Raw genomic sequence first — 26,019 nt, 5'->3', positions numbered from 1 at the left:
ATGCCAGGGGAAACTCTACTGAAAGCAAGAAGTATGCAAGAGGATTGCTCTTCTATCAGATTGCAGAGCCTGAGCAAATTCCAAGTGACGTCAGCTTCACCAACCTTTGCTCGACACTGACTTCACACAGCTGATTCACCCCATGCTCATGCTCTGCTCTCTGGACTTACATGGTCTTTGTGATTGTACTTGAGGCCTTTTAGAGCTCTTTGAAGACTATTTCTGCATTTAGAGACCTTTATTTTGGTTTTCCAGGCATGTAGTCATTTAGTCATTAACCGTGTTTTAAAGCTTTGATCCACGGGGATCTCCGCGGTAAAGAACAGGCATATTTCCATTACCTAACCTATGCGTCTAAATTAGATTACTTCCCTTTTATTACCTTTTCAGCCACCCTCTAAAGAAACTCCCTTCTCTACATTGACTCCACAGGAACTCAAAGGAAATTGTCTTCCTAAAGGTGTAATCAGAGAAGGTGAGATCTGCTGATCTTAAGGCTTTCTGTCATTGAAAGAAGCAGTCTTGTTCCTCCACCTTGCATGCTTTTTCCTGTCTTCTTCCTCTTCCTTCCCCTAATGCCACCTCCATGTTGCCTGCCCATGTTTCCTTACAGTACCTTTGACACTCACCTGACCCCTCACTGAGCTGATTCAACTCACTGAACTGGCAGAAAATAAACCCAGAGAAGTAAAAAAGGGACAGTTTTCTGACAGGCTAATGAGCTGTACAAGCTCAGTGAATATGAAAGTCAGCCCGAGGATGAGTCGGGATCATGTAGGAGGGAGTGTGAAGAGCAAGGAAGATTGTCCCTTTTCCCAGCAGAAGGTGGTCAAAAGGGCTCAGTTTGTCTCCACTAATAGTATCCCTAGTTGGGAATACAATATAGATGCCCGGAAATAGAGGGAATTTATCCTCACTGTTCCAGCTATGCAGTAATGAACTTATATTTAATTTTCTTTCCCTTCTATGCTCAGGGGGCATGTTCTACCACAATTCATAGCATAAGTGTAATACAGACCCCATCCAAGCACAGCATCTCTATACCCCTAGGAAAATCTGTCTCTCCAGATGTTACAGCAAATATGGGAATCACTGAAAACCATGAAGTATCAACTACAACCTGCCCTGTTACAGAGTCTAGTGGAGAAACGCATAAGTGGAGCTAAGAGCAGCACAGTTGTCACTGTGAAAGTGATTCCTCTCTGAAATGAAACCTTGGCTGCTCCATCTTTGATATCTTCAGACCAAGACTGGACACTTTCTTCAAGATACACTACATCAAAGACAAGGTATACTTCATTGAACATGTTACACTCAGTAACGGGGTTAGTTCAGTGAAACTGAAGGGTCTGTGATATATAGGAGGTCAAAGGAGATAATGTTATATTCCATAAATATGTACAGTTCCTGTCAAGGAAAAAAAAAAAAAAGACTAAAGCAAGACTTTTGGGGTAATGAGCAGAACCAATTCCCATTGTTCTTCCAAAACAAAGAGGACTTCTCCCTATGCCCTTCATTTTGGATTAGCAGTTTGTCCCTACTGATACCACCATCCTCCCTTACCTAACAGGAGGAAAGCTCCCTTTCTTTTGATCTGTGGACACGAGCACCAAACCAGCAATTACAGAAATTGCAGGTCCTGTCTGTTTAGAAGAGTAATTTTTGAATGTACATGTGGCAGCTCAGCATTCTCCTAGCAATGTACTGGAAATGCTTTTGTCATTTCTGCTTCTGCCATGACAGTAAGAAATTATGTGCTCTGCCCCAGGCTCTCATGCTCAGGCTGTGATGGAAGCACATGCAGAGTGCACATTCCAAAGGGTGCAAGATTACATACTAAGTGGACACCTTTGAGTGCCTCAAAACTTAATCTCTATTCTGATTACAAAATTTGTGGAAGACACTTTATTTCAGCGAAGCTCTCAGCCTCTCTTCATGGGTTAAGCAGAAATACATTCATTTCCTATCTTCATTATAAGTTTTTACATTCAGAATGCATGTAGAAAAATAGTCTATGGAGTTTTACAGATAGTAAAGTGATAAGTGCCTGCCCTAGCAATAGGTTCAATAAAAAGCACTTTTTTGTAAGACTCCTTAAACCAGTCTTACAGTGCCCTAATCAGTATCCTAGTTAGCTCTCATTTCCATCAGTCATGACAAGTTATGGATCACACTTCTCCTGCCTCAATTTAAAAGCAGTCTGGCTTCCTCTGGCTTCCTACAGTTGCTTCATTTCTCTAACTTTCTCCCTTTTCCCTATGACTAACACATTCTTTTTCTGAGTCAAAATTTGTCACAAGTTTCTACCCATGGTCCAGGACTACTGTAAATAGTGAGTCTGGTTCTGAAGCAAGTTGGTTTCCTGCTGCAGCACCACACATTAAGGCAAACCACACCTGTTCAAAGACGGACCCATCTTAAGAACAGTTATTTGTGGGTTGTGGAAGATTATCAGTCGTTGAGAGAAAGAGCTCAGATGACTCCTTAAAAAATTAGGAGAGTAGGGAAGGCTTTCTGACATACTGAGACGCTGGAGTCAGATGGGAAGAAATACCATTTGCAGGTTGCTCTGCTTAGGGGAGTTAATCACTTCAAGGTAGTTTAAGAGTTTTGTGTTTGAAAATGAAACGGTGCTCTGAAGGGAGGGACTAAACAGGCCATTGAATGAAATTGTTCTGGGCTAGAAGACAGGCATTCCTTTTTTGGGCTGGGGCGGGGCAGGAGGATGACAGCCCCCATCTCCATCTGAATATCTTGATTTATCTTCTGAATATCATGATTTATGACTCTTAGGAGAGAATAATGGCCCTCAACAGGTTCACCCCTCCCTGCTGTTAGGTACTCTGTACACAGACACACACCTCCGCTACCCGTGCCTGTGCATGTGCACAGGAACTGTATTCTTATTAGCTCCTTTGGGCATCAGGAATAGATGCAGTTTAGAGCGCGAGAAGAGTCCAAGTTCTCCCATACTTTGGTACCCATGTGAAATACTTGTAATTGAGAAACACTTGCTGTGTCATTCACTTGTACTTTTGCCTCCCTCTCCAAGAGATGGACATACAATTTACCAGCACAGTGAAGTCCTAGAAACAATTTACTCATGTAATGTAATATTACAAACAAAGCAGTGATAGAATACAAACCTAAGTTGTGACTCTCTTTAACAGAGAGGGGTAAAATGAAGGGGGAGCTCCACATGAGGGCTCAATACTCTCTCGGGAAGTTTTCATTGTGTTCTTGTCACATTTTAGACTGATAAACACCTCTAATGCATAGAGATTTGTTGCTGTTTTCTGACTGGATTAACTGCAATTAAGCTAAAACTTCTTTGCATAGAGAAATGGGTCTGACCAGCTATTCTGCACTAGCAGACCACGTGGTCTCTTTTCTTTCATCTTTTAGGAACAGATCAAGCTAAACTGCGAAAGGACACTCTTCATAAGGAATGAAAGGATCTATGCAGGGAAAGGTGCAGAATAACCATGTTTCAAGTAGATAGGTTCACTGATTTCCCAGCAGCTTTCCCATGTACACAAACCCACTCCTAGAAATGCTAGTTTTCTTTTTATCTACATTCTAGCAAGCTGAAGGAAGAGGAATTTGTTTTGGTTTGCATTTCTTGTTTTCCTCCAGAAAATGTTCAGTGGGGCATTATTGTCCTTTGTTCTGAATTCTTACTTCTGTCTGAACTGGTATTTTATGTACTGTACCTCTGACTAGTGCTCTACTAGACATGAAAAAGAATAGGAGGGGGTTTTGTGTATGTCTCTGCAAGTAAGCACATTATACATTCAGAAAAAAAAAAATCATCAAAAAGACCTCTGTAAGTTTCTCTCTGCTGCAGAGCAGTCTTAACACAAACTACTTGATAAGTCTAGTTCATACGCTTGCGCAGAGAACAGGTTTCTAAAGGCCTGTTCTGGACAGCCCTGATTAGATAATACGTTACAGAGGTTTAGAGGACTTTGTTTTCATTTGCAGCTCATTAGAGGCAGCCCAAAGCTAACGTAAGCCTCCTGGCTGGGAGATACTGGATCAAGATAAAACCAGGCACAGACAAAATAAGACTGTTTACACTTGATACAGCTGTACCCTGAGTTCCCATGTGATCAAAAAATAATCAGCTGCCGAAGGAAGAGGCGGTCTTCAAAAGCCTCAAACCCCATCCATTCAAATTGCTGCAATCCAGTACCTGCAGGGGTACTTGCACTACAAAACTGGTCAAAGGAGGTAGCCCTCTGGCAAAGCACCCTCAATCTATGAAGGTGACTTTACCCTCCTACAGTTTCAGATTGCAAGAGGTTCAACTAGACCAAACTCTCCTCCCCTTGCAGTGGATCAGACAGGGGCAAGTGGTGAAGGCAGGCCTTCCACCAGTTCCAGTGCGACAAAGGGCACTCTTTAGCCAAATTAAGAAGGCCACGTTTGGGGGAGGAGAAGGAAGAGTGTGCATGTTTATCTAACTCCATTTCTAAATTAATTTAGTTAAATCAATATAACTTTTGTGTGTGAGCAAGGCTTATTGTCAGAAAGCGCATTCTAAATTAAAACAAGAAATAGAGCAGTGTCATCCATTACAAAGGAGATATGGGCTGAAAGCACTGCTGAATTGCATGATGGCTTCTAAAAATAGCAGAATGCAAGGATTAAGTACAAGTGAGTTAATAAGGTGTTATACTGCATTCTGAAGGCTGCTTAAAATTAGCTGTGAATGTGATTTTGCTTGTCCTAAATACACTGCAGAAAGACTTTTTTTTTTTTTTTTTTTGCATCTCTTTCAGTCTTACTTTGAGCTGTCACACTCTGAAAAGTCTGGCTCTGTAGGCACTAGAGGGAGAGAGATAGCTTTGCTATTGCTCTTCTTTCCAATCATGCTCTCAAGCCTGAAGGAACCAATTTTAATAAGTGACGTTGTACAGAGGTAAAGCTCACTCACTTCCCCGTATGATTTATTCAGTGTGCACTACGGTGCCATTGTACTGTGCTGTATTTTCTGTTGAGAAGGCATTTTCACAAGAAATGCCTGTTTCCACAATCAGATCATTTTCTAACAAACAAAAGACAGAAGGGACTACAGCTTTCCTGGCTGAAACTCAACTTAAAATAAAACGTGGTTAGGATTTACTGAGTTTCTACTGTCTTCTGCATTCTACAGCTGTTCAGAAAGGTAATGACTTTTAGCATTTTGCAGACTCCCACAGCACTGCAGCAAGGCACAGGCTGTCAATTACCTTTGCAATCAGTGGGGCTGGGATCCTTCTTCTAAGCTAAAGTGTAAATTGCATGAACTGTGAGCCATATGCACATCTCAGGATGTGGTCTGTGCCCCACAAAAATCTCTGTAAACAACTGCTCAGCCAGGTGCTGCCTGACCCCATACAACGTGCTGCATATCCCTCTGGCACCACAGAGGTATTTAATTAGGTACAAGTAGTTTGTGCTTCCAGAGAACTAGGATCCTTGCACAGAGGTGATCCCACCTTCAACCTATGTTGTCTGATCTTCCAAAACTGGCACTGGCCGGAATTGCTGCCTGTGTGCATGCCCCTATGGCATCTGAGAGCAATCTGCTCCTTTTGCCTGCAAGCAAAATATCCTGTAATCCCCCAGAGGACCAGTATTCCTGCATTGCTACAGATGTAACATTCTGCCTTTTCACTGCGCTTTTCTTTCAATCTTAATGGACAGCGAGTAGTTGCTGGAGTTCACTCAATCAGCCAAGTTTGCAGTCACACCGCTAAACATGTAATCAGCTCCTCAGTCCCCAGAGCCAAACCTGTTCTGGCATCCCCTTTTGTCAAAGCTGACATCTTGGAGCTTTGTGACATAAGTAGAGTTTAGATAAGTTTCTCCTAACTGCTACAAAAAGTGACGGTTTATCCTTCCTGGGAAAAAATTAAAAAAAAAAATAAAAAAAATAAAAATCCCGTTCTAGAAGCTGTGCAAAAAGGAAATTTCTTGGATAGCATCTTAGCCCAGAAACTTCCTTCACATCCAAAGTCTGGGTGGAGAATGGCAGCTCAGGCATAATTCTGTGTGCCCTTACTTCTGAGAGCGAGGGTCAGCATTTAAATGTTATCTGACCACAGCTGCAGATCTACAAAGCGTTTGCAATTAAGCATGTTCTGGTACCCACCCTTGTCTTCAGAACAGTGTGAGAGTTTGCACTGTCTGAATGTATTAGCCAGCAGCAGTTAAATACAATCGAGCTGTCTACTTCTAAGTTTAGGACAGAATACTTCACAGCTGCAGTCCTTCTCCCACTGGGTATGACTAATCAGATCTACTTCCCCGATATTGTCTCCATCTCTTTAGGTGTTTGCACAGATAAATCCTTCTGGCCAAAAGTACTTTCATGTTGAAATAAGTGCTCACTTTGTATTTTTCCAGCATAAGTGTATTTTTTCAAATTCTGTGAGTAACAGTGACTGTTAGACAGGGAGAAATCACAGGTTATGGATAGTATTGTCAAGTTGTTCAAGTCAATGATTGAACAGTGCAATTCATCACTTCACTGCCATGCGCTACATCAGGGGTTCTTTCTCCTTTGTTAGCTTTTCAAAGATGTGGGGTCCAGAAAGGATGTTACTGTTTTGCTCCTATTTCAGAATTACTTGTGAACAAAGCATTTTTTTTACCCACAGAAAAAATGCAGCTTGTATGGGTGAAATAGTAAATTGAGTTGTAATTAACTTAATTTACAATAATAATAAAGAAAATACACTCTTTTGAGGATAACAAGGCCTTTAGCTAGCTTTAGTTCCAGTCTGACAGAGACAAACCAATTTAAAATTTACAGTGGATATCAACAATGTTAGTAAAGAAGCCCCAAAAGAAGCTCAGACTAATATGGCTACGTTCAGCACTAAAAAAAAAAATAAATCCATTTTGCATTATTATAAGAAAGGGGACTTTTGTAAATTCAAATAAAATCAAAGATTCCATTTTATGACTTGGAGAATGTTTCTTTTCTTAAGTTGTTCACAACATATAATTAGAACTGTAGTGTACTTTACTGCGCACTGCACAAGAGATTCTCTGTCTCACAGTGGCACACTGTCTCACAAACCATGAGTGACCCACAGAGAACTCTCAATTTGTTACTATATATTTCTACCATTCCAAAAAATATTTGCCAAACTTAATCCTATGAGTAAAGTAGATCAAAAAAGAGATGTACTAATTTTAAAACTTACAGGTTGGGTTTTTTTTTTTAATTGGTTCCCTTAGTAGCCCTTTTAATAAACAAAAAAAAAAAAACCCAAAACAGAGCACTTGTGCAGTAACCAGCTACGAGCCTCCTTCCTCTAACACACACACATACACTTTTGCAAAGAACGCTCTACTGTAGGTGCAATAGCCCTGTACAATTCACAAACCAGCGATTTGTGTCATCAAGTACTGAACTGTCAACAAATACTGTAATCACTAATAAAGATATAGGCCATAAAATCTTTTGTGATTAAAAGGTCATCAATATTTTTCAACTGGAGTTCTATCATAACATCATGGAAAAAGTCTTATGTTCATGAAAGTGCTACGGTGGAAAAGTCTAAATCTTTTTTTTGCTATTGGTACGTTTCATGTACAGCAACGCATGACATCTCATTAGAATTTAAACACCTACCTTAACTTCCATTGAATGCAAGGTTGAAGCTTTGTTAAGTTCATAACATGCATCATTGTAATAACTGATAGTACGTGTGGGAACTCTCCCACACCAGATCTGATTCTCTGATGTCTTCTGAAAAGGATGAAAGATATCAAACTCTTATTACTCATAATTTATATAGGCATTTGGATATAACATTGCTAAATGTCGCAACACCTTATAAATCAAGTGATTAACAAGAAATCTTTGCACTATATTTGTGTGCTATTATGTTTTATTATTAAGAGAATGCTTAAAAGTCAAGTCCAAGAGGTGCCTGTGTGATTAAACAGTTATCTGATTAAAAAAACCTGACAGAGAAATGGAATGACCAAGCTCTAAACCACACAAACACAGGACAGCTAGGAGGCTGTCTCATAGAGTGCGATATTGTCTACCTCCCTCCCACTGAACATTTGCTCCATGGCTCCAAAGAACAGTAAATGTTTAACTTCTCTGGAAATAGAAAGTCATCTGCTGTCCTTCCCATTAGCTCTGTAACGCTGTTAGCTCCACAGCTAAGTATCAACAGGTTTTGATCTGAAGTTGGGCTTCTAGGCTGCCCATTATGCTAACAGAGAGGAGACAATTTAAAACATTTGTCTGCATGCTTGGATAAATATTCATGTACAGAGGGGTGCAGTCACTATTGTAGCTATTTCACAAGCGGGGAGGGAAGCTGAGGCACGAAGAAGAAATGGCTTGCCTGGAGTCACAAAGTACATTAATAACAATGTTGGAAGGAGAAGCTGATGTTCTGATTCCGCAGCGCCGTCTGCCCTGGAAAGATCTGGCAGTGCTCCTGGGCTGGGAATGCCCAAACCTTTCTTAAGCCCAAGTGTCCTTTAAGCCAGACCAAGCAGTGCGTCACAACAGCAGCACAGGCCTAACGTAGTAGACTACCACGGTGCCTGACGGACATGACACAGCAGGAGCTGGCCAGGCTGACACCTGGAGACAGGCTGCCATGCCGGGCATCCCTCTGTGAGGGCAGCCCCCACCCCACCCCCGATTCCCCTACGTGCCTGCCAAATCCTCCAGCCAGGCACTTCCCAGTTCCCCTGCGGCTCTAAGGCCGTGCCCATGCCCCATGATGAGATGAGCCAGGGAAAGCCGGTCATCAAGCTACCTGTACGGGCCAGGCACTCCCCGCACATCAGGTCACTCAGCTGTACAGGGGTCCCAGCGCTGCACTGCACATGTGTGTGAGGTATTGCCCGTCTGCAAGAAAGCCTGAGGCGAGAGCCAGCTGCATGCAGGAGACTCACCAGGCCTGTTCTCTTCTCATTACCGCTAGAAAATTTGTCATTGGCTTTAAATGGCAGAAGATTGAAACCTGCTGAATTAAGAGAATGAACACAAATGAAAATACAGTACAAATCTGTATTTAGGTAGCCTGAAAACCCCATATGAACACAGCCATCCTTCTCTGCCCCACAAATGGGCACTGCTTACCTCTTAGCAAAGAGACAACAGGAAAGCGTGACAGTAGTCTCAAGATTGTTAGTGTCACTGTTTTTAAAAAGTGCTTAACAGCAGATTCAGAAGTTTTAATAAAATATCATAATCCCAGTAACTAGGCAGCATAGAAACAGATCAACTACAGTTGAAAATAAACCACACCTATCAAATAAAATCAGATTATATTATATGCTGAATTATCCTCTTACTCTTGCAAACTGCAAAATTCTGTAACTCACAATGAATCTCCCAGGACATGTAATTTAGTGACATACACTACCGTACAAAATAATACAATTTGGATTAAGTTTCAGCATTACCTATTGCTTTTGCTTGACTATTCTCCTGAAATGCACCATTGCATTGTACCTGGAGTAATTTCATTATTTGAAGAATTGCATCTAGAGTGGTATTTACCTTGAGAGGATGAGAGGAAATGGCCTCAAGTGTGCCAGGGGAGGTTTAGATGGGACATTAGGAAAAATTTCTTTACTGAAAGAGCGGTCAAACACTGGAGCAGGCTGCCCAGGGAAGTGGTGGAGTCACCATCCCTGGAGGTGTTCAAAAAACATGATGTGGCACTTTGGGACATGGTTTGGTGGGCATGGAGGCGTTGGGTTGACAGCTGGACTTGACAATCTTATGTCTTTTCCAACGTTAATGATTCTAAGTATTTAAGACATTTTGTTATCTACATGCAACAAACTTGCATATAGAATGACTGCAGCCTGACCGCAGTCCACAATCAGATACAGTATTTTCCATCCACGCACTTAAATGTTAAGAAATTGTGGATCTATAAGACTGCAGGAACCAACAGCCCCAATCAGAACTGAAGCTTCATGGTCCTTTTTCATAACTTGAAAAATCCAACTTTGTCACCCTCAGGGAGAATGATACATCATACTGTGCAATTCATCTGCTCCACACGAAAGCATTATGCCGGGAGCACTCTCCCCCCCAGAAGTGCTGTCACTCCTGGGGTTTCCAGCAACCCCACTGCCCAGGCTTTTTCCCTCCCACAGTTTTGTCTTTGCCACCCCAATAGACTTCCAAAACCTATTTCAAATTGCTGTAAGCTGGGGTTTTGAATTTAGACACAATGCTCATTCTTCTTAAAAGCACTTGCATCAAGAGTAGCAGCACTGCCAACTTCAGAAAGGCAACAAGAAGCAGCAAATGTACACATTTCTTTTCACACAAGCGTTTGTCTACATTCAGCCTGTACCCAGGGCTAAACTGTAACAGTCGCTCTATCACCTGATGACCCCTCACCAGCCAGGGAGGGGAATCAGGGAAAAGGAGAGCAGACCCATGGGTGGAAGTGAAACAGATTTTAATGAGGTAACACCAATGCCAACAGAGATGTACAGAGTTATACTCAGCCAAATGAATATGCCGTTGTCACAATCAACAGGACAGCAGTCCTCAGGAACAGGGAGAAGCCAGAGGAGAAACAGGAGGAACCCCAGCAGGAACCCCAGAGGAGCTCCCCTTCCTCAGCAAACCTCCTTCCTTTATAATAACCACGACATCATGGTACAGGCTACACCTGTCTCTAACTCAGGTCAGCTGCCCTGGCTGACTTGAGCTTGCCCAGCATGGCTGGCCTACGATTCTGTCCCAGCCAAAGCAGGACAGTATTATGTAGGCCAGTCACCTGATTTTTGAACTCCTAATACTCATCTCCAGCTTACTGTTAAAACAACTAATCTCACCAAGTCTCCCCACAGCATGATTGCTGTGTGCACAGAAGCGTAAGCCTTGAGCTTCTGAAATTTCTCTGTGGCTGCTCCTCCTTTCTTCAAAAACAGTATCAGCAGCTTCTTTCCTATGCACCCACATCACAGAAGCGCTCAGCACGATCCCTGCTGCAGCTCTGATTAACCTCTCCTCTCCAAGAGAAGCGGAGAAAGGCAGCCAAGCTGAGGATATCCCCCCCCGCCCCAGCCAAGGCTGAAAAACTCACCAAGACCAGCACTTCTCCAAGCAATAACTACTCTAACAGAGGCAAAGTCAAATTGCACCACAACAGTTTCCCACCTGCCTTTTCATCAACAAAGTCTGAGCCTGTGCTGCTGAAATCAATGAGAACTTTATTATAGACTAAATTGGAAGAGAAGAGATGGGGGAAAAAAAGGAAAATAACAATAAAAAAGCCTGTATTTCTAAATTATAGTTCTCCTAGATGGCCTAATTGTATTCCTGTGCACGTAAGTTGGTTATTTTCTTCAACAGTGCAACTAGTTGGCCATAAAATGGACACACTGTACTTACTCATGTATATAAAGGAAAAAAATTATTTTCATACATGTGGAAAAATGCATCTTTGCAATGGTGAGGCAAGAACTTACAATACACTAAGTGAATAACTTGTTTGTAGCAAAATATGATCCAGACAGTATTTGCCATTCTATTCTTTATATATTAATTTGTATAAACAGCATAAAGTAGGCATTTCTTTTACCTGTCTTGAAAAAGCCCCTCCATTAACCTAAAAAAAGGGGGGGGGGGGGGCAAAAATTAGGTCTAAACACATTTTAGTAATTTCAGGAGTAAAACGTTCCCAGCCAACCACCAGCATCCACTGCCCCACTCTAAGGCTCACAACTTCACCTCACTGCCGCTGCCGCAGCCCACCCAACTGCAGGCTGGCGCTCGGCTGCAGCGATCCTGCCCCTTCCTACCCAGGTGGGTGAGGCGCTGCACCCCGCTGCAGGCTGTGTCTCATCTCCTTTGAGCAGAGCCATCAGCTGGCAGCCCGTGCAGCAACGTGGGAGCTGGTGTGTCAGCGTGGAGTCAACAGCCCCGCTGGCTCAATAGAGCATTTTGTGCTCCATGGGGGCTATGGGAGAGCTTGCCTGCCAGCGAAGCTGCTCCTTGTCAGCTGCCAACCGGCTCATAACCTGGAGCAAGAAACATGCTCCCCATAGGAATATAACTGACTAATCTTGTCATTGGTGTTGATGCCTTTTTTTTTCTATTATTATTATTAAACTGTTGGTTACACACTTCTCAGGTCGAAAAAAGTTTCCTTTTTTCTCTTGGAAAGAGACAAGTAAGAGATTTTTAGAAGTCTACATTTAATATCAAACAAGTAGGACCTTTTCTTCTTTTTATTAAACTTTGAGAAGTTTTGAGTATTTATTGGCTATGACGTGCCCATTTCAAGGATTTTTTGTAATCATAAGGCAAGAACTTATGAATTAACACTTGAGTGAATTGTGACACAAAACACCCAGGCTTTATATTGTCCTTTTCCTTACACAGTCCACTTTGGTAACCAGCACAAAAAAAAAATTCCACCTTCGGTTGTCTACAGACTTCCCCTCTCCCTTCAGAAGTGTCAGTTAATCTGGAAAACAGAAATACACAAAAGTTCCCACGGTTTTATGTTTATCACCAGATCCCACAGACCACTCCACTGCTCACTGTTCCTCTTCCGAGCGCTCGCAGTGACTTCGGAGGAGGATGTATAGCTAGCTGCCTCTACTCTCCCATTACCCGGCATCGCTTCGCACCCTTCACAAATGCTTCACATTTCCCAAGTCATTAGGAAGGGATTAGCCAACCCACCGCCTAACACGGGCCGTTGTTTCCTTGGCAGCCTAAAGAACCGCATCAAAGGCTCTTTGAGAGGCTAAGTCTGTCATCTGCCTCTCCTTCACCCCCTATTTCATTACCGCGGGCAGATACAATGGGAGAGCCGCCCCTGGTTTTTCCCCCCGTTATCTTTCACAGACGCTTCAGCCGGGCGCTGCCGGGAAGCACTCCAGGGAAGGCAGCCACCTCCAGCCCTTCTCCAGAGACCTCGCTCCCCGGCACGGCGCCATTTCCCCTTCCCGGCCGCGCCTGCCCCCGCCGCCGTTTCCCACCACAAGGCCGCCAGGTTCGGCCTCTCCAGCCACCCCCGCCCAAAACCTCCCCCCAGGCACAGGACACCTTCCCGCTCCGCCCGGCGCCTCAAGAGCCGTGGGCCGGGCCACCCCCCCAGCCCTCCCGCCGCCCTGACCGGCCCCGCGCGACGGCCCTCAGGCAGCGGCGGCAGCGGTGGCGACGCGACGCCCCGCCCCAACGGCTCGGCAGCCAGCGCGCGCCACCCGCCGCCGCCGCCACCTGCCGGCCCCGCCCGCTCAAGCGCGGTGTCAGCCCTCCCACCCCCCGCTGTAGGCTGTCCCGGAAAGGTTCTCTTTCCGGTCCGCTACAGCTGTTCGCTTCCGGTTCCGTGCCCCCAACATGGCGGCGGCCCCTGCGCCAAGCGGGCTCTGAACGCTGCGGAGCCCCGTCGGTGCCGCCGCCCGCCCCAGCGCCGGAGCCCGCGCCCGCCCCCGCCCGCCCCCGCCGCTGTCCTGCCCGCTCCCTCCGTGTGGGGCGAGTCGGGCCGGGTGCCGGTGCTGCCGGGAGCGCCGGCCGCCCCGGGCTGCCGAGCGGCTCCTACCCGGGGTTGAGACGCTGCTGCTGCCGCCGCCGCCATGGCGCCGGTGCAGCTGGAGAGCAACCAGCTGGTGCCGGCCGGCGGGGGCCCCGCGTCAGCCCCGGCCCCGCCGGCCCCCGGAGCCGTGACAGCCGCCGCCAGCCCCGGCTACCGGCTCAGCACCCTCATCGACTTCCTCCTGCACCGGACCTACGCCGAGCTCACTGTGCTGGCCGACCTGTGAGTGCCCCCGGTTTCCCCCGGCCCGCTCCCGCGCCTCTCTCCCTGCCCGGCTGCCAGGGCTAGCAGTGCCGCCTCCAGCACCCCGGGAGGAGGAGGAGGCCTCGCCAGGGATATCTGTCCCGAACCCCGGCCGGGGTGGGAGCGGAGGGAGGTGGTTGTTCCTTCCCCTTCTCCCACGCTGGGGAAATGCCCTGTTCGTGCAGGTTTGTCTCTGCACCAGGCTGTAATCAGGGGCCTGGTGAAAGCTGCCGAGAGGCCTGTCATAGAGAGAGGAAACGACCGTGAGGCAGGTGGTCCTGCTCTGGCAGGGGGGTTGGACTAGGTGATCTTTCGGGGTCCCTTCCAACCCCTATCGTTCTGTGATTCTGTGAGTGCAGGTTGTCTGGTCAAACGCTTAAGTTCGCCCCCGAGTTATTGTCAAAAACCCTAACTACGGTGTTTGTGCTGATATCAAAATACAGGAAACCGAAAGGTGTGAAACTGAGATATTTTCTGATGCTGCAATTACTTGAGTTACCTGTGTAGTTTTTAGAATACCGTTTGATTATTTTGAGGAAATAAAATAAGTTATTTACATTTAATTTATGATCAGCTATGCTAGTGTTGTTGTGTTTGAAGTGGCAAAACAAAGGAATGCTTTTGGGCCAAGAAAAACTTTCCTGAAAGCATTTGGACTCTGAATAAACCTGCTTCTCTCTTACTTTGTTTAACCTTAGAGGTTCTTGTGGGGAACCTGTATGTTTTACAAAGTGATATACAGAACAAGTGGAAAAAAAATAGGTATAGTTTTTGTAAAATACCAAATCTGGTAAGCATGCAAACAGGGTTTTGCTTGACTCGGGGTTGAGAGTGTTCAAACTCTGGAAAGGACGAGGAGTTTTAGAATTTTAGTTTGCTTTGGAAGAGCTTCCAAAAGGTCAGTCAAGAAGTCTTTCCCGTATGTTTATGGTTTGCGTAGACAGTAGTTGGTACTGTGTGCGTTCTTGTAGGAGCATGTGCCTGTGATGTCTTTTATTCTTGTATTAAGGTGTAGAACAGGTCCCTTTGACTTCAGCAGGTAATTAAGGTACCAAATAAAATGGGTGCTGTGAACAGCGCATGGGGAATGCTTTAGGCCCTTTGATTCACCAAGTAGTTTATAAGCTGTGTAGTGTCCCCTCCAAAAGCAGGGTGAGCTAGATTTTCCACTGTATTTCCTCATAAAGTATGGACTTGCCTAGGAGAAATCCCAGCTGGAAAGTATTCTCACCCTTCCTTCCAACAAAATGATTTCTCATTCTTTTACCAGCACCAGCCTAGTCCTAGAATAATAATAAAAAAATCACTTTCTAAACAAGATGCCTGTGATACCTGCAGAACAATACTGCAGAGAGGGGACTGTTTTTCTGTCGTGTCTGTCACGCGGGGTGCTGATAAAAGTTCTGGAGTATGGCATTTCTCCACTTTTAGATGGATTAAAAAGGGAAGAGAAACCCATTTCAGGCAGATCAGGAAACAGGCAATTTTAACACCTGCTGCAGATGTTCTGGGATAGCTGCTATGAATTCATTAACCCTAGCTGTGGGTGCTTAGTGAGGGTCATCAGTTACAAAGCACAGGCAGTGATACTGCGGGGCTCACTAGATTAGCAGAAACCTTGGGGTTTTGGCACCCTTCATCAAGCTGTTAAATTAATTCAACCAGTTCCAGCTTACCTGGTACAGAGTAATGGCAGGTGCCCTGTGGTGCTATTGTAAACCTGGTTTTATTTATTCCCCTCCCCCTTAACTAGGCTGTTTTCTAGAGCTGTCAAGCTGCTTCTTTTATCAAACGTAATTTCATTAGATTTTAGGAAACATTTACAGTCGTAAAAATTTTGAAATGCTCTTTATAGGTATGTTGAAGTTTTTGTACTTACTTGAAGGGTTACTAACGAAATTTCTAGTGGTCTGAAATGTAATAGAACAATATATAATAAGCATTTCTTTTTTTTTTTTTTTTAATATAGATTGCCAAGAAAGACTGATATGGAAAGGTGAGTTACAATAAGACAACCTGTAACGCATGTTAAAATATAGAACTTTGTTTAGGATGTTCAGATTAATTAAATAAAATATTTTTCTCCTAATTTTAGATTTTGTGCAAGAAAATAAGCCTTGTCTGTCTTGCTGTCACTCCATAGTTTCAAGATTTTTCTCAGTGTCAGCAGCAGTATTAGTTTTTGTTGGGTTTTGGTTTTGTTGCTGTTTGGGCTTCTTTGTTGTTGTTGTTGCTGCATCGTTCGGTAACCTACTGTCGCTGTTATAGTAGGTGAACTCTGTTAAGGGTGTTTTTCTCTTCATGAATCTTGAAGCAATGAAGTGACAGTAAAGCTGATGTGAAAGGGAACTGGAGAACCTAAATAGATTCTAGTTAGTGTGATAAAGAAACTTTTTGTTCCGAAGCGGCAGTTCAACGATGGAAACAAGGTAAAAACCTCTTCTCCGCTTTTTTCTGTCTTACCTGATCTTTCTTATCATGAGTGCTGTTTCCTGTTTCTGTTCTATGTGGTTTTGAACTCTGAAGATTACTAGAGAACAAAAGTAAGAGACCAGAACAGGCTTTTTTTTTTTTTTTTTTTTTAACCTCCCAGCCCACCTCCCAAGATTAAAGAACTTGATTTGCTTTTTGTTTCTTTGAATAAATTTTATGGAAGTTGTCAGAAAATTGTTTCCTTTATTTGTGTTGACATGCTGATTGACCTGATCTTCTTTGGAGACATAGAGCAGCTATGATATTCCTAAGAACCTTAATAAAGATTTCTTTGTAGCAAGATGGTCATTAATTCAGTTATCTCAAATCTTCAAAACTCTCATAACATGTTGTGGAATTAATCCCGTTTTCGGGGAATCATAACCTGGGAAGATTCCTTGTGTGCCTTTTGCTTATGCATAACATTTGATGAAGAGAAACAGTCTGGGGTTTGTTGTTTGTTTGGTTTTAGTTATCACTCTGTTTGCTGAGGAAATAATGTTCAACTTGGGTCCAGAGCTCCTTCATACTGGTGGGAGCACTCCTCCCACCTAGATGTTTAGCATTTCTTAGTAAAGCTGGAATTTGCTTTGTGGGGCACGCAGGTTTGAAGCAACAACTTCAGTCCTAATCGATTACAGATAAAAGAAAATTAGACATCCTTCAATGGTTACAAAGAATGTCCTGCAATTGAAATTGTCTTGAAGTTAAACGTTCATGTCCTTGTTAGCTTTGACTTACAACTCTTCTTGCTGAAGTGGCTTTCCAGCTCTTGGAGGAAGTCTAAGGAATGTAGTTATCCAGCTTAATCTATTTTTTCCTAACTTTGAGAGCTGTAACAACAGCAGTAGTTGGGCTTCAAGGTCTGTTTCTTGAAGGTAGCCTGGTGACATGGCATACATACTTTGGTGAAGATGTGATGTTATTACCCTCTAATAAAGTTCACGTGAACCCTAAGTACATCACTACATGCCTAGCTAAAAGATGCTGTGAAAAGAAAAACTGACAGGAAATTACGCATTATAGTATAATATGGCTTTTCTTCGTAAAGGGTCATTTATTAGTTATCAATGATACAAATAAATAACTCTTATAACAGAAGGAAGTGGTTGGATTAAAAAAAAATCAGTACTGTTGTGTAAAATGAATAATGCTGAGTTCTGGGAGAAATCCAGGGGCTTGCCTCTTGATAACGGAGATGTTTTTCAATCAGTATTCTTTATCTTTTCCTTTTTACCCTCCAATAAAATGTAATATGTGGGAAACTTTTATCTAAATACAGTAATGGCTGTGTAAGATTTAACTGGGACTTGGGTTATAATGACTTTGCAAGGCCCTGTCTTCTGTTGTGGGGAAATGGAAGGTAAAACCTTACATCTGCATTCCTGAATGTACAGTTCCTGCTGAGAAGCATTTGAAAGAGCAGTGTTGTTAAAATACTTCCAAGAACTATATAAACATACTGTTTTCCTAAAACCAGGCAGTTTTTCCACTGATTTTGCAGTAGTTGGTGAACAAGACTATTACTTCTCAAACTTGCAGCAAAGGTTCTATCATCTACACAAGATTTTTTTTTTTTTTTTTTTTTTAAAAAAAAAAGGCATTCAGAACTGTTGTAAAAACACAGACTGGTTTGGGTTGGAAGGGACCTTGAAGACCATCTCGTTCCAACCCCCCTGCCATGGGCAGGGACACTTTCCACCAGACCAGGTTGCTCCAAGCCCCATCCAGCCTGGCCTTGAACACTGCCAGGGAGGGGGCAGCCACAGCTTCTCTGGGCAACCTATGCCAGTGCCTCACCACCCTCATAGTGAAGAACTTCTTCCTCAATATAATACAAATCTATGAAACTGTTACCCTTTGTCTTATCACCACACTCCCTGATCAAGAGTCCCTCCTCATCGTTCTTGTAGCCCCCTTTAAGTGCTGGAAGGCCGCATGTTATTCATGACTTTGACAACAGTGCGATTACACACATAATTTTTGTGAAACATTGAGTTCCATTCTTTTCTAATGACAAAATGACTGTTATTTCACTCCTTTCATAGACATGGATAATAATTTTGGTTGGAATGCTACTTTGGAGATAACTAGTCCAACCCTCTGCTTGAATTAAAAGACAGTTTCAAAGTTGGTTCAGGTTGCTCAGGGTCATATCCAGTTGAGTTTTAAGTATTTCCAAGGATGGAAATCCTGCAACCTTTCTGGGCAACCTACTTCAGTCTTTGACCACCTCAGTTTGTGTTTATTTTCCTAATATTTAACTAGTTTTTCTGCTTTGTGGCTGTTGTCCCTCAGCCTTTTGCACTTTTGAGAAGAGTCTTGTTCCATCTTCTCTATGACACTCCTTACAATATTTGAAGATGGCAGTAGAATCTCACCATCGCCTTCTCTTCTTAAGTAGAAGCAAACAGCTTCCTCAGCCCTTCCTTGTATGTCCTGTGTTCCAGTGCCTCACCCACTTCTGTATGGCAGTATCTTTCTCGGCTAGGGAGTGTAAAACTGGACATAGTGCTGCAGACATAGTCTCACAAACGCTGACTCAAGGTGAATAATCACCTTCTTTGACGTAGGCTGCACTGGTGCTAATACAGCCTGCCATTGTTGCAAGCAATGGTGTGTTGCTGATGGCTGTGCGCTAGGACCCCCGGGCCCACTTCTGCAGAGCTGCTGCCCAGCTGCTGCTTAGTACCCAGCCTCTGCTTTTACATGAGGCTGTTTGGTTCCAGATGCAGGACTTTGCATGTGGTTTTGCTGAACTTCATGAGGTTCCTGTCAGCCAGTTCCTCCAGCCAGCTGAGGTCCCTGTGTCTGCTCTCACCCATTTGGCATCACCTTGCAAACTTCCAAAGAGTGCATTCCTTCACATCGTGCAGGTTGTTGATGGAGGTGTTAAATTATATTTGTCCCAGTGTTGACTCTTAAGGAACACCACTAGTAACCAGCATTAAAGAAGTCCAACTAGTAGCCACTCACAGCCTTTTATTCCTGGTAGTCCAGCCAGTTTTTCACCTTCCTTGTAGTCCACCTACCTGTGCCGTATCTCACCAGCTTGGCTACAAGGGTACTATGGGAGATCTTGTCAAAAGCTGTGCAAAATTCAATGTAAATGCATCTTCTGTTCTCCCACTGATCACAGAGCTGTTCGTCCTGTAGAAAACAATTGTGTTGATCAGGGATGGTTTGCCCTTGACAAATCTGTGCTGGCTGTTCCCAGGCTACTTTCATGTTCATTATTTAACTGGACATAGCTTCTGGAAAGATTTGTTATATGAATTTTCTTCTTAACTGAGCTTAGGCAGTCTGGCCTGTAGGTGCCTAGATCCTTCTTGAAGAAGGGCATGATGTTTCCCTTTTTCCAGTCGTCAAGACTACTGTGGCCTTTTGAAAATGATAGAAAGCAACTTTACAGTGGCATGGGTCAGCTCCCTCCTCACCTTGGATGCATCCCATCCTCTCCAGTGGGCTTTTGTATGTCAAGCTTGATTAAGTAGTCCTTAACTTGATACTCTTCTACTGTAGCTAATGCTTCACTCACTCCCCCAGACTCAGCCACTAGTCTGAAGGATCTGAAACCCCCGAGATCAGAACTTACCAGTAAAGACCAAAGGTAAAGAACGCACCAAGTACTGTTGTTGTTAGAAAGGTTTTTAAAGTACTTTGCTTTTATAGCCCTTGTAAATGGACTCTTTCCTTAAGTTTCATCTTTCTTGAATAAAATTTTTTGTGCAACCTAGCGTAAGGTCCTGTATCTATGATGAAGCACAAAGGAATGCAGCAAAATTGAAAGACTTTGGGTTCTTAGTAGAGGAGTAGGCAGATGTGAATTCCCAGTGCAATTGTCATTCAGGGATGATGGTCACATCCCAGTGCAATTGTCATTCAGGGATGATGGTCATGGAAGCAGGATTCTGTTAAGTAGAAGTGACAGGTCTTCTCTAACTTCACACGTGTGGTATTAATGGGACAGTTACTGGAATACTGTGTCTAGTTTTATCAATGATTTTCATTATTAAGTTGCTGTGCTTTTTTCTGTTTTGTTGTTTGTTTGGTTTTTTTTCTTGGGGGGGAGGGGTGGGTGGGTGCGGTGTTGTCTACCTTTGATTTCCAGTCACAGAACACGAGTTTGACTTTTTCTTGCTATCGTGCTGTTTTCACCACGGAAATTTGATTGACATAACTGCTGGATTTTAGCAATTTATGTATGGAGTTTGTCTGAGAGATTACTGGCTTTCTAAAGTCTCACTGTAGACATCTTTCAAATACCACGAAGTTTCTCTGTATCTTTAAAAATTCTCAACATCTTGTTTTCATAGTGTGGTTAATGTTAGAGCAGTATGTACGTATAGCAGCTTGTCCACCACTTGAAATCTTAATATCGGGCTGAGCGCCATTCTAAAACAGATGCTGTAGAATGCAGAGAAGTTATTGGCTTAATGCCCGAGTTCTTGGATGAGGTTTGTAGTATGTAATGCAAGAAACTGGACCAGATGGTATTGGTTGTGCTTCTGCCCTAAATGTTCATCTGCTACAAGCAGATTATGCTTTACTTAACTGCACAAAAGAGTTAACCTCGTTACAACAAGACTTTCAGCAGAAACAGGCTCTATCTATATTACGTGTTTTACAGATTAGGATCAGAAGGAGGTGCAACTTCTGTTTGGTAGAGGCCAATATCTGTTGCACTGATTAATGTTCTTTTTGTCCAAATGCTTTTGTTACTTTAGAAAACCATATCAGAAAAACATCTTGGGCTTGGTTTTTTTTCCAAAGTAACTGGAAAACCGTGATGAAATTAGTGAATTGAACAGGTAGAAAGGAAGGGAAACCTCCAGGAACATTAGATTAAATGGTATTTCAGAGTGTGTGGTGTTACAGATCTATGCTGTAGATCTGTATGTCTTGTCTAATGCATCTACAGCGTAGATCTGTAATGAAGGGGGAAAATCTGGGTGTGGCCCTATTACATTCCCTTTTACGAAAAATAGCTCTTAAGACATGCAGACGTACACTGCCTCATTTTGACTACCTCGTACAAAGCACAGTGAGAGGAGTATTAACTATCAGTAAATTCTCCTTATCCCCATTTCTTTGCAAGGCAGGAAAGGAGAGGAAAGTAAAAGGGTGGGGGTTTTTGTGGTCTTCCCCACCACCACCCTTTTTCCTGGCAAAATGGTAGCATATTGTAACATACTGTGTAAAGACATCTTAAAATTACTGGAGTGATATTTTGTTTAGTACCAAATTTATTTATTTGTTTTTAGTGAATGTCAGTGTAATGTTACTGCCAGGTCCAGTAACCCTTAGGTATATTGCCTTGTCTACTTTAAACTTAATCATAAGGCTGGGGATATTCTGTAAAAGGTATAAAAATAATTCAGTTGAGTTCACTATGGAATTGTTTCTCTTAAAATCAGTGATTAATTCATATTAATATGCTTTTTTGTTTCCCCAGACAGTTTTGGTTGGTTAGAATCCATGTATGTTGTTAGCATTTAGGTATTCAGAGCTTTTTTTTTTCTTCTCTTGTTCTAATCAAACAAGCCATATATTAGTGATGCCTCCGTTAACACAATTAGAAGTTATCATTACAGCTTTTTTTATCAGCACAGAGTTAAATTGCAGCTTTATCATGCATCTGAGCCCTGGCTTAATGTACATTTGTTTTTTTTCCAGAAAAATAGAAATAGTCCAGTTTGCAAGTCGCACTCGTCAACTGTTTGTTCGTTTGTTAGCCTTAGTCAAATGGGCTAATAACGCCGGAAAGGTGGAAAAATGTGCGGTAAGTTAGCAACTGAGTTTGATATGAGATAATCTTGAAGTGATATGGGATTTTGGTATACTCTAACTTCTCCTTACTATAGAAGTGGTTTTTTTTTAAAAAAAAAAGCCTATTTCATAGGCAAATTAATATTAAGTTGTAACGAATTTCTTCCTATTTAGAAATTGTATACTCTTGTCTTTTAACAGTTCATGTTCCCAAAAACTCATCAGTGGCAAAAAATGAAAGGCTTGTCTGTACATAGTTTCAGGAGTGCTTTGGGGTTAGGTGATAGGACAGGGAAGATGATCATCTTGGCATGTTAGTTCTTATTATCACTTTCATCCTGCTCTTGGTTAAGTAAGGATAAAGTCCGAAATGTTGCAAAAAACAAGCCCCGAGTGATTACAAACAAGTATGATTGCATTCCAGGAGCAATCATCAGATAAAGAGCTGTGAGGCTTTTACAGATCCCCCACAGCATCAGAAATGGCATGCAGATTTAAAGTGTCCCTGCATGTGAATGTAAGAAATGGCCGGAATACTAATTCTTTCTTTGTTTTATCGATGTGATTACTTGAATTGGAAGTGACAGATAAAATCATCTTGGTCGTGTGCACTAGATGAACTGAGTATAAAAGGGCATTGATTTGTGCATTTTACAGACACATACTTTTTTTTTTTTTTTTTCCTCCTTGTCTTCTACAGATGATATCAAGTTTTTTAGATCAGCAAGCCATTCTGTTTGTGGACACTGCTGATCGTCTGGCATCGCTAGCTAGAGATGCTTTGGTTCATGCTCGTCTACCTAGTTTTGCTATCCCGTATGCTATTGATGTTCTGACAACTGGATCATACCCGCGTCTGCCTACCTGCATTAGGGTAAATAATGCTGCCATATGCCTGGGGGGAGAAAAATCCCCTGTACCGTATCAAATGCATGTTAATGAAACTAATCGTCTATGTGCAAATGGAACTGTAGTTTAATACAGGCCTAGTGCCAAGTCTCCTTAGTGTCAGTTTCTCATGCAGAGCACTTCCTATTTGAACAAGTTATGTTTTCACAGTAAAACATTCTCTCCACTTAAACTAGTTCTGCTCTAGGATGAATATAGTAGCAACTCTTCTTCCTTGATTCTTTAAGTATTTGCATGTGCTAAGCCACCATCCTAGAAGAATGAAATGTGAAAAGGAGATACTGACTGTTCTTACAGGTTTTGCCTGTATTTGGAAATGTACTGAAATACTTAACAGCTCTCTTTAGTGCTGCTGCCTTTTCTTACTGTTAAAATGCAAAATAACAGGATTTTATGAAGTAACATAAACAGTAGTACCTGTGACTTAGATCTATAGCTACAGATGAGGATTTGCTTTCAAATCTTAGTATTTAAAAACAAGTTTAGCCTGATGTAAGGCCCTGAATTTATTTAATTGATCCAAATTGAGCAATTTTATTCAGTGGTCAGTCTCAGGTAAAATGTAATCAACTAGAAAACAAGTCTGAGTGTAAGATATAAAACTTTTCTCATCTGTAATGGCCTGTAGTGTTTGTATTTCCAGACTTCTAGTCTGGTTAGTTTTCACCATGGCTACTGTCAATGTATTATAAATATTTGAGATACGTAGACCTGTTTGTGTTTATTTTAACAGGATAAAATAATCCCTCCTGACCCAATAACAAAGAGTGAGAAGCAAACCACACTTCATCAGCTAAACCAGATTCTTCGACACCGACTTGTGACTACAGATCTCCCTCCACAGCTGGCAAATCTTACAGTTGGTAAGAACTAGAGTTGCTTTTTGAAGAATACATTATTGCAGGCTGATGTAAAAGTATTACTTTAGTGCTAAAGCAAAGCTAAAACATAGTTTAAGTGAGACCGTTAGGCATGCTTCATCTATTAAGGCTGGGATCCTCTGTCTGTATGACATTAAAATGTGTATTTTCCCCTGTTGGAAAAAAGGCCACTGATAATATTGCTGAAATATTATTTACTTTCAAGACTAAATCCTGTGCAGGTAATGGCAAAAGGTTGTAGACATTGTCTTGCTCTTTCAGCAAATGTGTTATGAAAGAGTCTTAGGCCTAACGATGTAGCTACTTTATCTTAAGTTAATTTTAAAACACTGTTTAATCAAACTGTTAGATCTTTCTGTAGAAACTCTTTGAACTTTAGCTTAAACAAGTCACTCTAGTGTTGTTTTTTAAGTCTGTTTTGACATTCATCTTCATGCATAGAATTTGTTTGTATCTTCATTTACCTTTTGTTCTGTGTCTCACTGCAGTGCCAGATCTCTTAATCTGTTTTCAGAGCTCTGTTTTCATGTAGCCCAAGTAGTGCTAGAGATTAAGATGACCTTTGTTGCAGGAAGGATGGCTATAAACTGGACGAGGTTACTGCAGAGTCACAAAGAATAGGGCTGGAATGGACCTAGTCCATGCTTTTAGTGAAGACAAGCTTAGCCATGTGTAAACCATATCCCACAGACCTAGAGTGAAGATGTTTCTGAAAAATCTTAGTAGTTTTCACTGGTCCCTATGTGCACGCTGGCAATATCAGTATTAGAGCTGGTTTTGTCTAACGGAAGTGTAAATGGATATATGTCTGAGCTCTTCCGATTTTTTCAGTTAACTAACATTTCAGTGGCTATTATTTTCTGGTTTGGGGTTTGGTTTGTTTTAAGAGCATGTGTGAGATGCTTCTGAAAATGAAACTTGGTGAGTTAAAGTGGTTAAAATTTCTATGCCAATATTTGTATATGTCTATAATTGTATAAGGTCTATGGCATATTTTGTTAAGTGATTGAGAAGAAGGTTGACCTGCAGGTTATAGTAAGGACTTGTACTAAATCGTTTGCTTTGATGCTCGTTCTCCTTGTGACCTTGTTTACATAGCTTTGACAGTCTTTGTTCCCAGTTCTTGAAACTGTTAGCAGTCTTCACAAATGTGTAAGGATATATATGTCAATTAGATAAATAGTGTACATAATCTTTGCTTATGTGCATATATATAAATTATGCAAAAGATTATCTTCCTCCCATGAAAATGGAGTTATAATATTTTAATGTTAAATAAATGGTTTGCAGTGAGATGTGTTTCCAGGGCTAGATTTCAGCCTGGGCTGGGATCATGTTCTGAACGTCTTTTGAATATTGCTTAAATTATTCGTTGTTGATATAGCAAAGAATTGGAAAAATTAAGCCAGATGTTTTGTTTGTGTAACTTGTCAGGCTGGTAGTTAGCTCAGTGTTACTCTGTTTTTTTGTACTAGCACAGGTGTTAACAATTTACCATGACTAAAGTGCTGCTGTTCAGACAGTTTGGTATGTTTGTCCATGCTGCTTATTGACACTGGTCCAGTTGCAGAAACAACTGTGAAGTCTTCAGAGTTGCTCAGAACCTTATGCAACAGAGCAGAAACCATAGGATAGTAACCCGTTGCGAGTGCCAGGAGCTTCCACACTGATACTTTGAGACATTTTAGGAGGCTGAGTGAAATAAAACATTTGTTTTTCTTCATTAGCCAATGGCCGTGTGAAGTTCCGAGTTGAGGGTGAGTTTGAGGCCACCTTGACAGTGATGGGTGATGACCCTGACATCCCCTGGCGCCTTCTCAAACTGGAAATTTTGGTTGAAGACAAGGAAACTGGTGGTAAAAAAAAAAAAAATCAAACCTTTACACTTTCTTTTTAACATGATGTTCATCTCTGATGCTGTATGAGTCTTGTTTATACTGGGTCTTTTGCACATCACAACTTGAGATAATGAAGCTGTATATACTCATCTCGTTTTTCCCTTGCTCTGTATGCCTTTAATACCTTAACAGTGGTAGACTGGGACAGAGTAGTGGACTGACTGAGATTTTCAGAGTAAACCAAGGATTTTGTTATTTTTTTAGAAATTCTGGTATGGAAATTGCTCACTACAGTTTAATCTGTTTTTCTTTTTAGTTTATTAATTTATTTAATTATTTTAAATGCCTAGTTTCCCGATG

At 42.2% G+C, this 26,019-nt stretch overlaps 1 protein-coding gene across 1 annotated transcript in view; it reads left to right on the top strand.

Moving 5' to 3' along the window:
- The first annotated feature begins 13,587 nt into the window (after positions 1–13,587).
- MED14 (mediator complex subunit 14) overlaps positions 13,588–26,019 on the top strand; it is a 37,496-nt gene continuing 25,064 nt past the window's right edge. The window contains exons 1-6 of the mRNA XM_086477372.1: positions 13,588–13,769; positions 15,760–15,786; positions 21,939–22,044; positions 22,732–22,905; positions 23,674–23,803; positions 25,549–25,677. Coding sequence (XP_086333498.1) covers positions 13,588–13,769; positions 15,760–15,786; positions 21,939–22,044; positions 22,732–22,905; positions 23,674–23,803; positions 25,549–25,677 — 748 coding nt within the window. The remainder of the gene's footprint in view (positions 13,770–15,759; positions 15,787–21,938; positions 22,045–22,731; positions 22,906–23,673; positions 23,804–25,548; positions 25,678–26,019) is intronic.

The sequence above is a fragment of the Leptosomus discolor genome, chromosome 1, assembly GCF_034619465.1.
Source record: "Leptosomus discolor isolate bLepDis1 chromosome 1, bLepDis1.hap2, whole genome shotgun sequence".
Classification (NCBI taxonomy): Eukaryota; Metazoa; Chordata; class Aves; order Leptosomiformes; family Leptosomidae; genus Leptosomus; species Leptosomus discolor.
The sequence above is the reverse complement of the archived record's forward strand: the minus strand, read 5'-3'. Positions and strand labels throughout refer to the sequence as shown.